General features: G+C 45.1%; 1 protein-coding gene across 1 annotated transcript in view; it reads left to right on the top strand.

Annotated features, from left to right (window-relative positions):
- U2SURP (U2 snRNP associated SURP domain containing) overlaps nucleotides 1-17,741 on the top strand; it is a 776,636-nt gene that overhangs the window by 700,829 nt on the left and 58,066 nt on the right. The window contains exon 25 of the mRNA XM_085633584.1: nucleotides 2,379-2,491. Within this exon, the coding sequence (XP_085489710.1) occupies nucleotides 2,379-2,491 (113 nt within the window). The remainder of the gene's footprint in view (nucleotides 1-2,378; nucleotides 2,492-17,741) is intronic.

Raw genomic sequence — 17,741 nt, 5'->3', positions numbered from 1 at the left:
GTGTGTGGGTGCCCCTGCATGAGCAGGACACTCCTACAAAACCCAGAGTTGAGTCTCCAGGCTTTATAAGTGCGGTCAGCCATTTTGATACATATATTGGACATCAGTAATAGAAAGATGTCTAACTATATAGTGGCTGCACTGAATCAGGAAGTGTTTGCTATCAAACATGTTGGAATCATACCCCAACACAGATTCCAGTGTCGGAAGTATGATCCCATGTACTTCGGGGATCCCTTGGTGCTCCCGGTAACAGCCTTCCAGGGTCTGTCTGCTAGCTAGTGCTGCTGCTAACCACAGACACGATTCTGCCCTCCTGCTGCTGAGCTCAAGCAGGGGAAGGTAGAACAATAGGTTCCCTGTCACAGGAAGGTGTGACCACCTCCCAGACAGAACTTGGTGCATTGAGGTAGGGTGAAGGCTCTTGACAGTGTCACCAGAATGCTTTGAAGGGCACATTTGGTGCCCTCCTTGCATACTCCAGTTTGTGCTAGTTCAGGGAGCAATTGTCCCCGCTCTGGCGCGAAACTGGACAAAGGACATGGGAGTATCCTCCCCACTGTCATGCCCCTCTTCTGGGAGGGACCCTTGGGTTTTTTCCCACCTTCTCCTTAGGATACTCAAGGCCTTACCTATGGGTGGGTCTTTAGATTAATCGTGGGACAAGACTGAAACCACATCACTCTTCGACCGTTTAGACACTTGGACTTCATTGAACTTCGCCTGGAACCGAGACTGCACCAAGGAAGACTCCTGCTGCTCCTGGTCTTGCTGTTCTGCAAGTCTTCTTCGTCGTCTGTGTTTCTTCCAAGTTCTTCAACAGACCTTTGGGCATCAAGAACAACCAAGTAATCTGCCTTGGAGTGAAGGAGTCACTCTCTTGCATCTACAGGCACTGCAACGAACCTGACCGTTCTGCTGCTCCTGACGTCCTATGGACTTCCCGAGACTCAGCAACACAGGTGGTTCTGCAACTCCCTTGGCGCCTGTCATGTCCTCTCTGCAATTTTGAAGCCAGTATCCCTCGTCTGAACCGCTGGGACCGAACTCCTGTGCACCCCGTCAACTTGCCATTGCCAAGGCTTTTTGACTCTGCACTCCAGGCTACAAGAAGCTCCAGCATCTCTTCCAAGCTTAGCGTCCTCCGTGAATCCTCTGCACCTTGGGCCTTAATTCTTGGTGAGCTGCACTAGGTCCTCTTGCGACTCTTGTGCCTTTGGCCTGTGGGTCCTCCTGAGGTTCTTTTAATCCTTTAGCAGGCTTCCCTACTTGCTCGGGCCTGCTCTGACTCTCCCGCTGTTGGCGAGTCACTTGGACCTTGCTGGTCCCAACTTTGCTCCTTCTTAGTTCTCCATGTCAATTGCGGCCACCAAGGCTTGTTGGTGCTTCTGTCAGACACCAACCACCTAGTCACCGAAATACGACGTAGAACAGCTCGTGCGCGGCTCCTGGTCTTCCCCAGGGTCGACTGGTCCTCACAGCTGCAGCAACAAGGTCATGTCAACTCTTCTGAACCTCCTGATATCGGTGGGCATTGTCTCCGTGCCTCCTGGTCACTTAGTGGCATAGACTCTGTCCCCTCTGCTTGCAGGTTCTTCACTTCCAGGATCCACCCTTGGATTCCATCGGACTTCTTCAGCATCTTCTTCAGAGGTTTTTTCTTCCAAGTCTTCCATTGTCATCTATGGAGGTTCCGATGTCTCTTCGCCCCTATGCACCTGGCTTCCCTGGTGGAGGTAACCTGGTTCCAGGGGCATCCACGGATGGGGTGGCTCTCCAACCTTCCATCCCCAAAGGGAATTCTTCGGGGTCCTCTAGGAAGGGCCCTTGTTCAGCAAAACTGCAACCGCAACTTCTCCATTGACTTCCATTGGTCACGCGGCTGTGTTCCCACTCTGCGCACAGCCTCAGTGGAGTTCCTTTTGTCCCCAGCTCTTCTGGTCCAGGTCCCGTCCTCCTTTGCAGTTCACATTCCACTTTCTTAGTATATGGTTTGGTCTTCCCCAGGAGACCACTGTATTTTGATCTACTTTCCTGATTGCATTTGAAGTATTCCTGTGTATTGTGTTGATAACTCCGGGTAGGAGATATACCAATGTGTTAGTGAGTGTTGTGTAATAAATAGAAGTATTTTTATATAAACGCTGTGTGGTTCTTTTTCATTTAAAATACACTACAAGATTAAACTGGTAAAACCAGCAGTTTCACACTTCTTCAAGATAACAAGCTCTCCACAGTGTTGCATGAATTCGTGCAAGATGCATCACTTAAGAGTGCACCAAATACTAAGCCAGCCTCCTTCAATTATGCTTGTGTTTTATGCACTTTCCTTAAAATATGTTCAAATGTATTTACGCCTCAACTTTTTTATATTTTAGGAGAAGGAGAAAGAGTTGGAAAAAGAGAGAGAGAAAAAGGATAAGGAAAAATTGGAAGCAAGATTCAAAGAAAAGAAGGAAAAGGATGAGACCACACCAACACGGAAAGAAAGGTAGGCTCTTGTTGTTCAAATATAGACATTCTTTCAGAGAGCAATTATATTCACATACATAGGAAATACACATGATTGTTAATTAGGACAAAAAATAGATGTTTCTGAAAGATGGAATCCAAGTCTCAAACTGTCTCAAATGTTCAAACTAGTATTACAACGCAATAAAAAAGGATGGAAATTTGTATTGAACTGTGTTCCAGGGTTTTGATCGAAGTGCTGACTTTTATCTAGTCATGCCATTCTACTTTTAACCATGTCCTCAACTCACTCTGGTCAACTCTAGTCATCAGTGCAGTTAAGTGGTGGACCACCTACAATTCAAACCCAATTTTCTAGGGTTCCTTCAAGACTTGCATCCTTCCATCTATCCACCTCCCTATTGTTATCCTTTCAGGATTAGTTGTGTGTATCTTCTCACTTTACACTAGGTCCTTTGGTGACATCTAGGGAGTAATTTAGTGAACAGTACTTATTTATACCAAAAATGACAGAATGTAAGCAGTGCCAAAATTGCAGAAAGCAGGTGCCTGTCAAAGATCTGGACAAGGTCTCTTTGGTGTCTGGGCTCGGTACACAACAGAGTCTTGTGATAAGTGTGGGTTTCTGTACCCGAAGGCAAACAAGACTGGAAGGGGAAGCTGAATGGTGCCAAGCACAAAAGGAAATTGCAGCCTACATGTCATTCCTGCTCCAAATCACGGACCCGGACTCTGTCCTAGGGCCACTCTGCAACCCTTCCACGTCCCACTGAGTCTCCTGGTAAGTCCAAGTGCAAGCATAAAAAAGCAAAACTGCTGTAAGGAGAAGGCCCAAGGTGACAAGTAAGTCGCTCACCAGTAATTGAGCTGATTATTCAGCTGATCTCGGCACTCCCAAGCTCCTGGGCTGTTGTCTATCCCAGAGATCAAGGATTTTAAAGAGACCCTGTTGTAAATTCTCAATGTGCTCCTGGTGCACATTGGGCCCCACAGAATACCAGGTTCCACCAGTCGAATTGCCACTGGCAGGTCTCTCCCCGGCGCAGTCTGTTCCCTTGGGGCCCCTTATCAGACTGATACAGAATACGGTACAGATTGCTATTCCGGGCCCACATTCCATACCAGTTCTTATGTTATTTGTTCTTCATGTAGCCCACGACTCACTTCCTAAAGAGTATCTCGATACTTGGCTGCTCAGAAACTAAAGTGATTTAGAACATCCATGGTATTAGCATCTTCTTAAAATTTGTAAAATCAGCGAAGGTACGGATATGAAAAGGGAGGTTTTTCCAATGAGAGTAGGCCAAATATGAGAAGGATCTGCCACTAAACCTAGAGTTGCTTATGCGTGGGATCTACAAAAGATCTTTGTTTGTGGACCTTAACTGTCTGGAGGAGTGATAACTGTGGTGTCTCAAATGAAGATAGACAGGGAGGGCCGTATTTACAGCTTTTTATGTTGGGCAGTCTTTCCACCCCAACACCATTACCGGCCCCAGGGGATGATCTAGTGCTGACACCATTTGGACCCTGAATCGATATAGTTCCAACCTCGACCGTCCTTTCACTACGAAATAACAAAAGCAAATCCAGTTGTCATGCAGCCTGACTCTAAACCTGTGCTTTTATACCGGCACAGCTATCAGCATATGCTCCTTTACCTTTTGGGTTTGGACTCTGGCCCTTTATCAGAGCAGAGTGCACCCTAGGATGTTGACATAGATATTGATGATGGTGTTGGTGAGGGGATGACTTGCTCACTCATTATTACACTGATGTCTATTACCTTTTTCTACAGAACGCCAGGGGCTTGACACCTCTCCAGAAACAGAACTTGACTCTCCACATGGGCCACCAACGAAAGAGTGCCTCATTTGAAGTGGTGGTTCGGAGGGCAGCCAAGGCCAGCTGCCCTTCACTGAGAATAAAACAATTGTTTTAACAAATTCTGCATGTGAGGCCATTACTTCCGTGTAATAAAGCCCTCAAAGATAATCTGAAAGCTACCTAGATGAAACCATGTTCTTGCCTACCTTTGAACAGGCAGGTGTCCGGACAGGATAGACTGGTGTCCGGCAGCCTCAAATTTCTCACCATAAACACTTCTCCAGAGAGCATTATTGTCCAGGAATGGACCATAAAGTGCTAAAATCCTAATTTATTTCTCACCACTTGTGTGGATAGTGTGTAAAAGATTTGACGCTTTTGAAAAACATATCTTTTCCACAGCCAGCTTTGCGGTCTGTGAACCCAATCTGTCTGTTTGGCCAATACACCCATTCCCTTAGTGACATGGCTTGCAACGTATGTTATCTTCGCAGGCTTGAATACTGCAGATTGTCTTAGCAGGATGTTTGGCATCAGTGTAGTCTGTCGATTTGCCATGGGGAGATCCCTTGGCTCTCTGACAATGTGTAGGCTTTGCTGATGGGCCGGGCCTCTTCAGTGAGAAGGCGGATTTCACCTTTAAACCCTGAAAGACAGTAAAGCTACAGCACCTTCCTTGGGGCCTGTTTGCTCCTGCCAATCAAATCCCACACGAGTTTCAGAAATTTAGGACCTACTCCAGAGGGCTGGCTTATTGACTGAGGCAGCCTTCCTAAACAGTGCCTGAAGCACGTGGCTGTTTAAATTCTTGACCATTTCATCTTAACATTTGTGTGTAACCCATTTGCTGTTGAATAACTGTAGGAAGTGGGCCCTGTATATGATAGTAATTAGGTGGTAATACCGTGCACAGAGTCCTGGGGTTCCCCAAAAGTGTACATGGCTCTCTGCAAAACCCAAAGTGCTCTATTGGTAGTGTGGGCGAGCAACCTTAGGCCTAACACAGAGGAGTGCAAGACATTTATTGCACAACAGTAATCAATAATGGACACACGACTCAAGAAGAAGATCCAGACAAATTTTATCAAAATTATACTTGTTTGTACCTTATTTTAAGACCCAGGTCTTCGTAATCGGGTAAGTATGTTTTTAATTAAAAATAATTTTTACTTTGATAAATTGGCAATTGAAACTTTTTCATACAGTCCGTTAGCCTGTGGGGAAATTAATATTGCAGTTGAACAGGTAAGCATTTATCTTACAATCTCAGTCTTCGGAGCCAAAGGTCAGCACGAGCCAGGGGTCAGGTAAGTACCAAAACTGTACCACCAGCGGCACAGGAGTGGCCGGGGACAGAGATTAAAATCGGAGTTCGAACCAATGTTTCCAATAGAGATGGGGGTGCCTGGAGCCACACTGCTTGTACGCAAGTAAATCGTTTGCACGGGCTAAGCTTTGGGGGTTAGCACAAGCACTGGGGGCCCAAAGCAGCCCTAGAAATACACCATCAGCGGCACCAGGGTGGCTGGGTGCATAGTGCAAATTCGGCATCGGGCGCCCAATGCTTTTCAGTGGGGATTCTTCTTTCGGCAAAGAGGCTGCAGGCATGGCACCGGCGGTTGTAGGAGGAAGGCAGACAGCAGAGGCAAGATTGGATGTAGGGGGTCATTGGGGCACCGTTAGTTCAGCTCACCAATGCCAAGGGGCTTTGGGTGCAAGAGTGCCTATCGACGTCGGAGTCTTCTTACCGGAGCCAGTCGGGGGGGAGGCTCTGGATTCACACTGCAGGTGCCGTCATGGAGGGCAGGAGAGGTTAGCCAACGCTGGACACGAGGTCTGGATCCCCGGGAAGACTTCACTGCACAGGTGAGCCACTCAGACTCTGCCTGTGGGCGTCTGGTGCAGAGTGGTCTGAGGACGCTGATCCGCCTAGATCCAGAGTCTTTGGAGTTGGGTTCTTCTGGACAGGTCCACTGTCCACTGGAGATTTGAGCCTTTGTTGAAGGCAATAGTCCTCTCATGGGTTTCAGAGGTCGCTTTTACAAGGCAGGTCACAGGGTTGTCGAATTAGGAGACAGGCCAGTAGGGCTGGGGCCAAGGCAGTTGTCTTCTGGCTTCTGCTGCAGGGTGTCTCCTTTCTTAGGTATTCACAGACCTGAGGGACAGGTCTGGGGAAGCCACCTAAATACTAAACTCAGGAGGCGTGTTAGGGTAGTAGCAGGTAGGGCCAATCTATCATGCCACCCTCCTGAAGGAGAGGGCATAGACCTAGCCCTAATTGGAGATTGTGTGGCATTGTGCCACTGAGGGGGGTCTCAAGGGACCCTCTTAAGCCCACAGGTCTTGGGTACCCAGGGTGCCATATACTAGGGTCTTACAGTGGGCAGAAGAACTAATTGGGGGTTTGTTTTAGGGAAGAATCACTGGCACAAGTGACCCGGTTGGCAGGGACCCTCTGCCCTGCATTTGAAATCGCATCAAAACCAGGCAAAAAGCGAGGGCTAACCATGCAAAAGAAGCACTTTCCCATAATTACGCTTCCTTTAAACAGTCTTACATTTGTCTTGATTATACAGTTTTAGTTCCCTCAACAAAAATCTACTGTTTGCTTTCGCCTTTGGGGTAATACAGGAGGCCGTATGCCACCATTCCTACACAACTATTCTGTGGATTTATGCAAGGAATGAAGTTTAGCTTCACAGAGCAGTTGTGCATATTCTAAGTTTATAATTTTGTGTACTCTACCCTCTGCACTCCTCATTTTGGCTGTGGCACTACTGATGAATACATTGCCTGAATTTTTCATTCAGTTTATTTGCTGCTGGTCCACACCAATTTTTCCTTCCTACCACATTACATCAGTTATCCTCTAGACTGCTGCCTTTTTTTCTGAAACTGTTCTCATAAATATATTAAGAAAAAATGAGTGTTTTAGGGAAGGAACTGCTGGAGCCAAATGATGGCATTTGCAAGAATTGCACTTAAATAATTTACCTTCATTGCACCAATGATTCAGATCACCAAATCCTTTAAGATTTAAGCTGCAGACCTGCTCCCCTGAGCCTGACATGATATGTTTCTATGTGGCTGTATGGGACAGACTTGGGGACCATAAACCATTAACTTAGAAGACTGTTTTTAGGTCAAGCCTGAGCCAGCGCAAGCGCTGCTCTGGCTATCTGTTGTAGGTAGAGTACGGAGGTGAAGCCCCGCCTTGTGTCTGTCCTTCGTAACTGCTGGTGTCTGATTCCTTAGTAGGCTTGTTAGTCCCTCCTTAGTACGACGATGTTGACATTTGTAACCTCCCATGGCTACTGGCCCCTTTACTTGGTTGTTACACCATACGTGTTCTATTTTCTTTGAGTTCCTACATTAGGCAAAGCAGCCGGGACAATGGCGGCTGTTTGTTTCCAAAGCCATAGGTCTCGCATTTAAATGCGGGACCAATTGCATTGCAAATATTTTTTACGTATTTATTTGTAAGTCGTGATTATTATATTACCAACGGAAGCGGAAAGGCTTGGTGCCTTGTTTTCTACACCACCCAATTCTGTTTAGTCTGTCATTAAGGCAGATATACTTTGTGCTCATTTCACTTATTCTTCTATTTTTGTATAAACGTTTTTTGGTGTGTATTGCCCTGATGAAAAATAATTGATGTACTGAAACGCAATGGGGAAAAATGCGAGTTTATCAACAAGATTACAAACTCTAAACCTTGATGTTTTACATTTATTTTAAATCCTTACCAAACCTTCTCACTTAAAAATCTTAACATAGTGTAGAAAGAGAGTATAAAGCAGCTTCATGTGACAAAAAAGTGTCTATTTTAAAATTACAGGAATGCAGTGACGGTGCACACAGTGCTCCGCGGTTCACCGGAAATAGTGACTGCATGCACACCACCACACGGTTCACCGGAAATGGTGACGGCGCACATAACCCACCGGTGATACAGACAGAGAAATATACTGGCATTGCGCGTGCCAGAGCATGGAACTGTCTTAGCTGCTCCCCTAGTCGCCGTGATATGCGTAGGTGAATGTCTCTGCCCTTCTCAGGGGACCGTATCTGTTTACATCTTGTCTGAACAGAAGTGGCGTGCGTGGAATGCTTCGAGTGTATGATAACTAGCAAATTCAATGTCTATAAAGCGCTCAGATGCCTTCGGTCCATGTGCGCACTATATAAAATTGAATAAGTAAATAAAAAATGCCTAGACTTTCCACTCCAACCCCTTTGTCATTTGTTGTTCTTGCTGCTGCCGCAGACTCACAGTTTACATCTCACAAAACTGACATACTCTATTCGTCTGGAAAAACTGCAAGCTTATTCAGAATTTCTTTATAAAATAGGTCGGTAGGGTTATTTAAAGGCGATCCAGTTGTTCAATGCTATTTATGACTAGACGATGGCATCCATCCTGAAAACTGTACAGAGCCTCCGGGAAACACAGTGATTGAGTATTTTTCCATCCATTACTTTGCCATTTCGTATTAAGGATGTGTCCTATGCAATTATTGAGTTGTTGCAACCCTGTCAACTCGGAGAATACTAAGGCCAACCCCCAGCTGTGAGGCTGCCAAATCTGTCCCTTGCAGGCCCGCGGAGTCGCCATCACATCCTTCCAATGGCCCTTCTGGCCTGAGAATGTCGTAGTTCGTGACCCCATCTACACCTTCTGGAGCACTTTCCGCATCTTACATTAGGATCGCCCATTAACTTGGCTTCCAATACGTAAGTCAACAGGTTATTTGCATTTCACAGTCCAGTGCACAGCTGGAGTTAGGGCGGTGTGGCCGCACTGGGGGCTGTGTTTAGCAATAACAAACGATGTAAAAGCACCTGCTGCAGCGTTCCTTGTGCTTCAAGTTTTCTGCCGTCAATAAAAATGTCCCGATAACTCTTGTGATTAATGTTCCTACTAGAGAGAGGGATTGGAGTTGTGTATAGTGGCAGTTTTGACTCACCAAAAAGTAGCGCTGAGGGTTAATATGCCCTCTTGCATAGAACAGATCTGTATTTTATGTTGATAGTTGAATGGATTAATACCACCAACCTTTACCAGCGCTTTAAAACAAATTAAATGTATGCAGGAGAGGGTCTATTGAGAGATAAGGGGCACTTTTGCAGGGTGGTAGTGGGGTAGTACGAGGAAGAGGTCATATAGGGGGGTGGCCAAAAAGATTATTTCACTGGGCACCGCCAGCGCTAACACCGGCCCTCCTCCAGTGTGTGCTGCATGGGTGTAATTTTCATCTGCTGCTGCCAATGAAAAGTTGGAGAGCAGGAGTACAAGCCTACAAAAACGCCCCCAAACTGGACCAGATATGACGTTATTTTCCCAAGCTTCAGGGGCTTAGATCACACCAGGCCAAGGCTAGTTTGCTTAGCCAAGTGGCCACTGTAGAAATACTATTCCCCATGCAGTGTGGAAACACTAAGGAGTTGTAACCTTTAATGTCCCCTTGTGGGTAACGTGGCCATCCACCTAGCGTTTCCACCCCTAGCCCCTTTGTCATTTGTTGTTCTTACTCTTATGACCGAGACAGTTTACATCTTACAAAACCGATCACACACAATTTGCAGGAAAAACTTTTGCAAGGCTCTCCATAATTTCTATATGCAATACACAGTTAGGGTTGACCTACAAGCAATCGGCTAAGGGGGCCATGCCTTATGAGCCGAATCCAGTGTTCTTTGTGAACTTCTGTATCATTGCATACACTCATCTCCTTGAGACTTCAACCATGAGTGTGACCAAGCACACCACTATTCACCCCTGGGAATTATCTCAGACCAAAATATATCACATTCTACAAGCTCCACAGCCAATCTAAACAGTGCATATGTCATGCCATGGACCGAGGGTCCTCTGCCGAGTGCAGTAAGGTAATTCCCCTAGGTGTATCCCCAGTATAGTGGACACATTCTCGCCTGCTCTTGAATCATGCCTCAATTTGGGTTCCAGCATCGCCCGCGTTATTCTGTATAATTTGTGCACTCACGCTGTGGTTTCAATAGATTAACTTGGCCCACCTTGATGCACTGGCAATGAAATAATGACAGATATCCCAGATTCTTGTACCTACGAGCAAGGAGTAAAGGACATTTAAATACTGAGCCCCTATAATTTTAGGCCCCACATATGTGACACTCATTCTGTCACATTCTCATGCACAGATCAGGCACCGAAACCTAAGTATCTGTCACCCAGGCAGCTTTAGCTCAGGGATGCAATGGCACACCCTGGCTCCTGCAAACAATTTACAAATGAAAACACTCCTGCTCCAGAGTCCTTGACATTCTGTTGTATGCTATCTTTCTCCCACTTGCATCCTAGTTGCACCTTGTTTGTGGTGTTGGGGTGTGACTGTGAACTCCCACTCTGCCCTTTGGATCTCAGGTACAGCTTGAACTTATCAGGCGTCCAGTGCTTTTGATTCGGTCGTTGGAACGCTCTCCTCGAATGCCATTGTTGCCACCCCAATTCTAAACAAAACTGGAATATGGTGAGTGGTGTAGTGTCCATGTGTATGAACAAGAATTCTGCGGGTCACAGGCTTATTAGCATGCATTGTTGCACTCTTGTGACTGCACAGTAATTGTCCCATCCTGGGCACATAAATTGATAGTGGTGCCCCTCCTTACCTTTTCTGTTTTGGAGCTCCTCACTGTGACTCTGCCCCCGGCCTCAGTGTCCTGCACTCCTAGCACTTTCATGGTTGTATCCACTTTGGAGCATGCTACTAACTCGCTGCATCTGGAGGTGCCAAAGAATGGCAATGAAAATGCCACCCTGAATAATGCATCTTCTTATATACAGAAGCAGATGATGCCCACCCCATCCAGCATACTTTTTATTGTCCTAAACTCAATAGGTAGTCTGCCGTCTGGTGCCTTAAGCTCATCACATGTCTACCATTAATCTATTTCTCCATCCATGAAACTTGCAGTTTAGCATGAGAGGAAGCTCCATGTCTCCTGTGATCTTCTGTAACGACTTGTTACTCCAGTACACTGTATCTAGTGGACTGGAGGGTTTCTAATGAAACCATGTGCTCAAGCTTGGGAAGGCCAGTAATATTACAGGCTTAAATGTAACGCACTGTATCCAGGAATTTACATTTGTTCTGTGAGGGACAACACAGATGCATTTTTAGGTCAAGCCTGGGCAGTGCATGCGCAGCTCTGCGAGGCATACTGTATTGACGTAGGGACTTGAAGTTCCGCCCACTCTCTGCTCACATTTTCATTGGCTTGTGTCACTGTCTCTTAGCGCTTTAAAAAAAAATGTATAGCATGCATTAGCAATGCAATAGGTCTCGCATTTGTGAGAGTTTAAGCTGTTGGCATGGTAAATGACACTGCCTTTTATTTATCTAATTTAAAAACAACACACAAATAAAAGGCATTGCCATTTACAATACCAATAGCTCAAACTCTCATAAATGTGAGACTTCTTGCATTGCAAATGCTTTTTGTTTATTGGCTTTCCTGGAGTGAGCTATTTTGTCATTATCGACATCAAAGCTGTATACCATGTAACACAATGCTGTACAAGTCATCAGTTATGGCACACAAAGTAGACTTGGGTGTTTTCTTTTTAGGTGAAGCCTAGCGGCAGCACGCATTCACTGCTCACTCTGCGAAACTGCTGTTGTAGAGTATGGGAGAGAAGCCGTGCCCACTCTCCTCCCATATTTTTCATTGGCTTGTGTCAGTCTTTCGTAAATGCTGCCTTCGGATTCGTTCATACGCTTGTTAGTCCCGCCCTAATACGGCCTTGTCTTTATTTGTACCCTCCCATGGCGACTGGCCCTTTTTACTTCAGTTTTTACACTGGACCTGTTATTTAGTCTATAAGCACTATTTACTTTATTGAGTTTCTCTTACTGCAGGCTGAACATGCACAGCTTCAGCTGAAACCGCTTGTGTAGCAGGGTATATCTCCAAAAAGGAGTTCGAATTCCTCAATGCTGAAAATCCCAGAACCCCAGTGCTTTACACCCTACCCAAGGTTCATAAAAGCACGACGAGTCCCCCTGGTCGCCCTATACTATCAGGCTGTGGATCCATTCTAGAACCCATTGGGGTTTATATAGATTACTTCATTAAGGAATATGTTCCCCTACAAGAAACATTTGTAAAATATAACATGTATATGATTAACCTGGTAGATGGGATGCCATACAATTTGGAAACTGACATGTTGGCTACTTTAGACATCAGCTCACTATACACCAACATACCCCCGACTGAAAGCATAGCAATCATTGAACAACTGTTAGAAAGCAGACCTAGACCCATCCAGGTACCGACCACATTCATTATCACACTGTTACGGATTGCCCTACAGAGTAATACTTTCTATCAGGTGGCAACTACTACCAGCAGTGCTCTGGCACCAGCATGGGAGCAGTTTTTGCGCCAAATCTGGCAAATATCTATATGAACTATGTGGAGCAAACATTTGCTCTCAACATTGACAATGTGTACCCCTCCAACATTAAATGTTTGAAGCGGTACATAGATAACATCTTTCTGATTTGGACAGGAAGTGAGACAGACTTTGGCAATTTTGTTACGTACCTTAACACCATCCAGACCCATCTCACATTTACATCCACAGTACATAAAACCACCATCGCATTCCTTGATTTAAACATCAATCATGATAAAGAGAGACTTCCCTCCATAGGTAACCCACTGAAAAGAGAACACCCTCCTTTCATACCAAAGCCAACATCCACGTGCACTAAGGGATGGACTGCCCTTCTGCCAATTCCTTAGGATACGCCGTAATTGCACCCTTAAAACAGACTACATGCGAGAGGCGGAGATATTAAGGACCAAACTAGTCACGAGAGGGTACCCCAACAGACTTGTAAAAAAGTCTCTCAAACGTGCCTGGCACTGCCCTAGGGAAGAACTTCTCAAGACAAAAGAGAAACCCAATCTTAACAAGATTGTATGTGTTACCACCTTTGGCACACACACCAATCAAGTCCACAACCTGATCCCGAAAAGTTGGAATATTATCCAGAGTATTGATCCCACAATAGATACACCTCTGTTTGCCTACAAACGAGGAAAAAATATATAAGATCTGCTCAGGTCATCTACAGACTTAATCACCAACAGGACAAACACATTGATTCCTGCATGGGGCATCCCCAAAATGAAAGGACACCACAAATGTGGCAATTGTGTTTCCTGCAATTTCACGTTCAATACAACACATTTGAACATGGTAGTGTAAAACATGATTTACAATCCTTCTCGAACTGCAATACAAAGAATGTTGTTTATTGCATATGGTGTCCGTGTGGCCTCCCTATATTGGACAAACACAACAACCGGTCAAGGCTTGCATTGGCCAACATCGCAGTCGTATACGCAGATCAGTTGAAAACGCACCACTTGTCTCTCATTACAATGTAAAAGGTCATATTGCTGATGAAATAAAGTGGCAAGTATTTGAGATCTTCCAGAAAGAGGAGGTGACATCCTTCAGATACTCCAACGGAATGAATGCCGCTGGATAGATAAGGTGAATTAAATAAATGAAGGGCTTAACTCTGCTGAGGAATGGAGAGGATATGTCACTACCCTTCGCTAAACTGCATGTGATATAACAATTGTGGTCTGAATACAGTAGTATGTCATCTGACATCCGACTATGCTTGCTCCAGCAGCTTTATTTACTTCATATTTGCTGTAACACTTGAACTGTATATATTAGAATCACTCTTATGCAATGTGTTTTCACGAACTAAGAATTATAATTGTGAAATGTCTGCCCACAAACAATGTCCACATTCCATGAAGTGCCCAGCATGCGTGTTTGCATATTATATAAACCGACGTAATTCGGAATTTTGTAAATATACAAAGTATACAAGTCATTTTAACTGCTCTTCCCTATTTAGTACCCATCACCGGTATTGTGCCTTAACAGAGAATTCACCACTGTCAAATCAAATCCGGTGTTTGTTTAGGCGACTACTCACCCGTAAAGGTCTCAAGGTGCTGGTGGGGGGGTGGGGTTTGCAGGTTCCAGTCCATCAAGGAGGGGGTCTGTCGAAGAGCCAGGTTTTGAGGTTTCTTGCGAAGATGAGGAGCAATGTTATCTGTCTGAGGTTGTTCCAGGCTCTGGCCGCACAGAAGGAGTGGCCTCCCGATCTGGTCTTTCTGGTGCAGGGGACCATGGCGTAGGAGAGCTGAGCTGATCGTAGTGTCCTTTGGGATGCGTGGAATTTGAGTCGGCTATTGAGGTATGCTGGTCCGGTGTCGTGGAGGGCCTTGTGAGCGTGGGTTAGCATCTTGAAGGTGACTCTAGCTTTGATGGGGAGCCAGTGGAGTGTGCACAGGTGCTGGGAGATGTGGCTTTGTCTTGGCAGGTTGAGGACCAGTCTTGTAGCGGCGTTTTGGATGTTCTGTAGCATGCGGGTAAGGTTTTTGTTTATTACGGCATAGACTGCGTTGCCGTAGTCGAGCCTGCTGGTGACCAGGGCGTGAGTGACGGTCTTTCTGTGTTTGAGGGTATCCATTTGAAGGTCTTGCGTAGGAGGCGGAGGGTGTGGAAGCAGGAGGACGAGACGAAGTTGATCTGGCGGTCCATTTTGAGCTCTGAGTCCAGGATGATTCCCAGGTTGCGTGCGTGGTCCGTGGGGGGTGGGCGAGCTTCCGAGGGTGCGGGGCCACCAGGTGTCATTCCAGGCGTCTAGGTTTGTGCCCACTGTCATTAGCGCAACAGCCCCACCTTTGTGACACACATTCTATCTCTTCACCTCCCACTGAGGTCTCTTTTCACTCTTTACCGATCACGGAAACGGAGCACCGGATTGCTCGGTGCAGCGGTTTTCCCTAGGTAGGTCTGCCAGTTTCCCTTGGCAAAAAGAGCGGGAAACCCTGTATATAACAATCCTCTCTGGATGAGGATCTCTGTCATTGTACCCGATCAAGCTGACTGACGCGGCTTGTTCTGAATCTACACGCGGAGCGCTGTCTCGCTTTTCCATTCTTCTACCGAGGTAAGAATTGGCACATCCAGGCCGCTTAGCTCTTGCGCTCAGCCCTTAATTCAGTAATCTGACTCCTTCATTATTTTAATTTTCAGAAATACTCCGTGCATTGTCACTGTTCATCCACAAAGGGATTCTACAACGCTACAGCTGTGGCGTATAATTAATTGAGCCTGTCCTCACATTGAGGTAAGAACCTCGGTGAAACTTGCAATTGATTATACATAGCGCATTGTCCAACTATCAGTAATTGCAACATTCTTCTTTTCTCACAATCACAGTACCCGGACGGGTCCTCATGTGAGTAAACCTTTTTCCTCTTTTCTTCACGTGTGGCACATCATTTTCACATGGCTGCGCAACCATATATTCCGGTACCTTTTATCCAACGGCCTTATTCTATTTATTTTTCCTATTTTTCGCATTTGTGCCGGTATATGGCCCTTATGCTCTTTTTATTTCAATCCCATTCAGATGTCCCTTCATCAATAGTCCTGAAGAGACTCCACATTGTTTTTAGGGTTGAAACGCCGTCGACATACAGAAGAAGCGAACCATTTCCCCAGCACATATCACTGTATATAGCTGCTGTTCACATGGAATTATTATAATAATGGTTGACTTGTACAAACTGTGGAGACCTTGTATTTAATATTCACATTGTCACTTAGGTTTAGGTTCCCTTTGTCACTTGGGACACATGCACAAACGTTGTTTTGATGTATAATGTTTACTCCTAACTTTGTTTTAAAAAAATCCATAAAACATACTACACTGTAATTGATGTGTTAGTGGTTCCTTCGCGCTCTGCCATTATCTAACCCTCTATATCGCGATTGTGCTTATGTATCATAACCTCATAGTATATTATTCCACAGGAACCATTGTTTTTCCTATCTAACTATTACCCTGGTTCCTTAGTGAGTAGGGTTCCCCTGTTTTTTCTTGGTGTTTTTTTAAGCAGCATGGCCGCCCCCGTAACACAGGCGGCTGCTTTTAGTCACTTTAACCCGGTATTATCTCGTGGCTGTTTCAACCCCCAAGTAAAATGGATTTAGAAATGATTCTCGAATTAAGTCACGTGAATTCTAGGTAGAAAATAATCCTGTGCTAATGTGCTGAAGCTGACAACAGCACATCTGTGTTACATGTCGTCTGTACTAAAGCCACCTGACAGGTTGTTTTCAAAGGCTTTTTTTTTTTTTTTAACACCACCACTACCACCACTACCGCCACCAATACCCCACCAGCAATACCACCACCATCACTTATAACACCATTACAATTCCACCACCAATACTGCCACCACCAATACCAATACCGCCACCACCAATACCACCACCAATACCACCTCAGCACCTCTCGCTCACTAGTAATAGCAGGGGCACTGTACGAAGCCGGAGCTGCAGCCTAGACCATCCCTCCATGCCTGCCATAAACATATCCCGTCCTGCACCAGGAGGTGAAGCCAGGGCCCTACTACAGCTGGAGTGTTTTTTATTAGGCAAAAGATAGCAATGACATTATGCAATGCCATACTGCACACTCAAATCACAGAGAGGGCAGGAAATAGCCCCCCCACCCTCTTGCTCTTCCTTCTGAGCCGCAACAATGTAATCACAGAGTGAAAGGCTTTGTTAGTGTTTATAGCCCGGGTCATATATAACTCTCAGTTCACATTTTGTCTCTATGTAATTTGCACTTACACATCTTCTTCATTACACTATTTATCACTACTTTGAAGAAGTCGCAGGCCGGTCTCTTCCTCTGATATTTACAATCTTACAAGCTGTCGAGAAAGCCCTTTATTGCAATGCAATAGGCCACGCATTTGCGATAGTTTAAGCTATTAGTATTGTAAATGGCATGCCTTTTATTTATGTTTTAAAACCCAAAACATAAATAAAAGGAATTGTCATTTTCAATGCCAATAGGGTGAATGTGAGACCTATTGCATTGCAAATGCGGGTTAGTTCTGGCCTTTGAAACATCTTCAGCTGTTTCGTCTGATTGTTTTTTCGAAAATATTCATACACAGTCTACTTCTAGAGTGGGAGTTTTGGTTAGCGAGCTGCAACCATTGGTCAGTACAATAGTAATTTAAGTTTTGCTTATGTCCATCACAGCATACAGCATGGAGCAATGGATCCGCCCACTTTACACATTACCTCCTATTACTTTGACTATACTAAGCTTGTGCACATTGTTACTTCTACTTAAGTGATATTCTTTTCAGTAACAAAGCTTATTCAAAATGTGCTTTTTTGTTTTATTTTTTTAATACTAATTTTAAATACTGGCTATTTATTTTAGCTACACTTTTTTTTGTTTAGTTTTTAGTGTAACTTTTGTAAAGTGTTAATTGTCATGTTAACATTATAGCTTTTTGAGTGGTGGGCTAGGTGGTGATTTGTT

The sequence above is a fragment of the Triturus cristatus genome, chromosome 11 (assembly GCF_964204655.1).
Source record: "Triturus cristatus chromosome 11, aTriCri1.1, whole genome shotgun sequence".
NCBI classification, from domain to species: domain Eukaryota; kingdom Metazoa; phylum Chordata; class Amphibia; order Caudata; family Salamandridae; genus Triturus; species Triturus cristatus.
The sequence above is the reverse complement of the archived record's forward strand: the minus strand, read 5'-3'. Positions and strand labels throughout refer to the sequence as shown.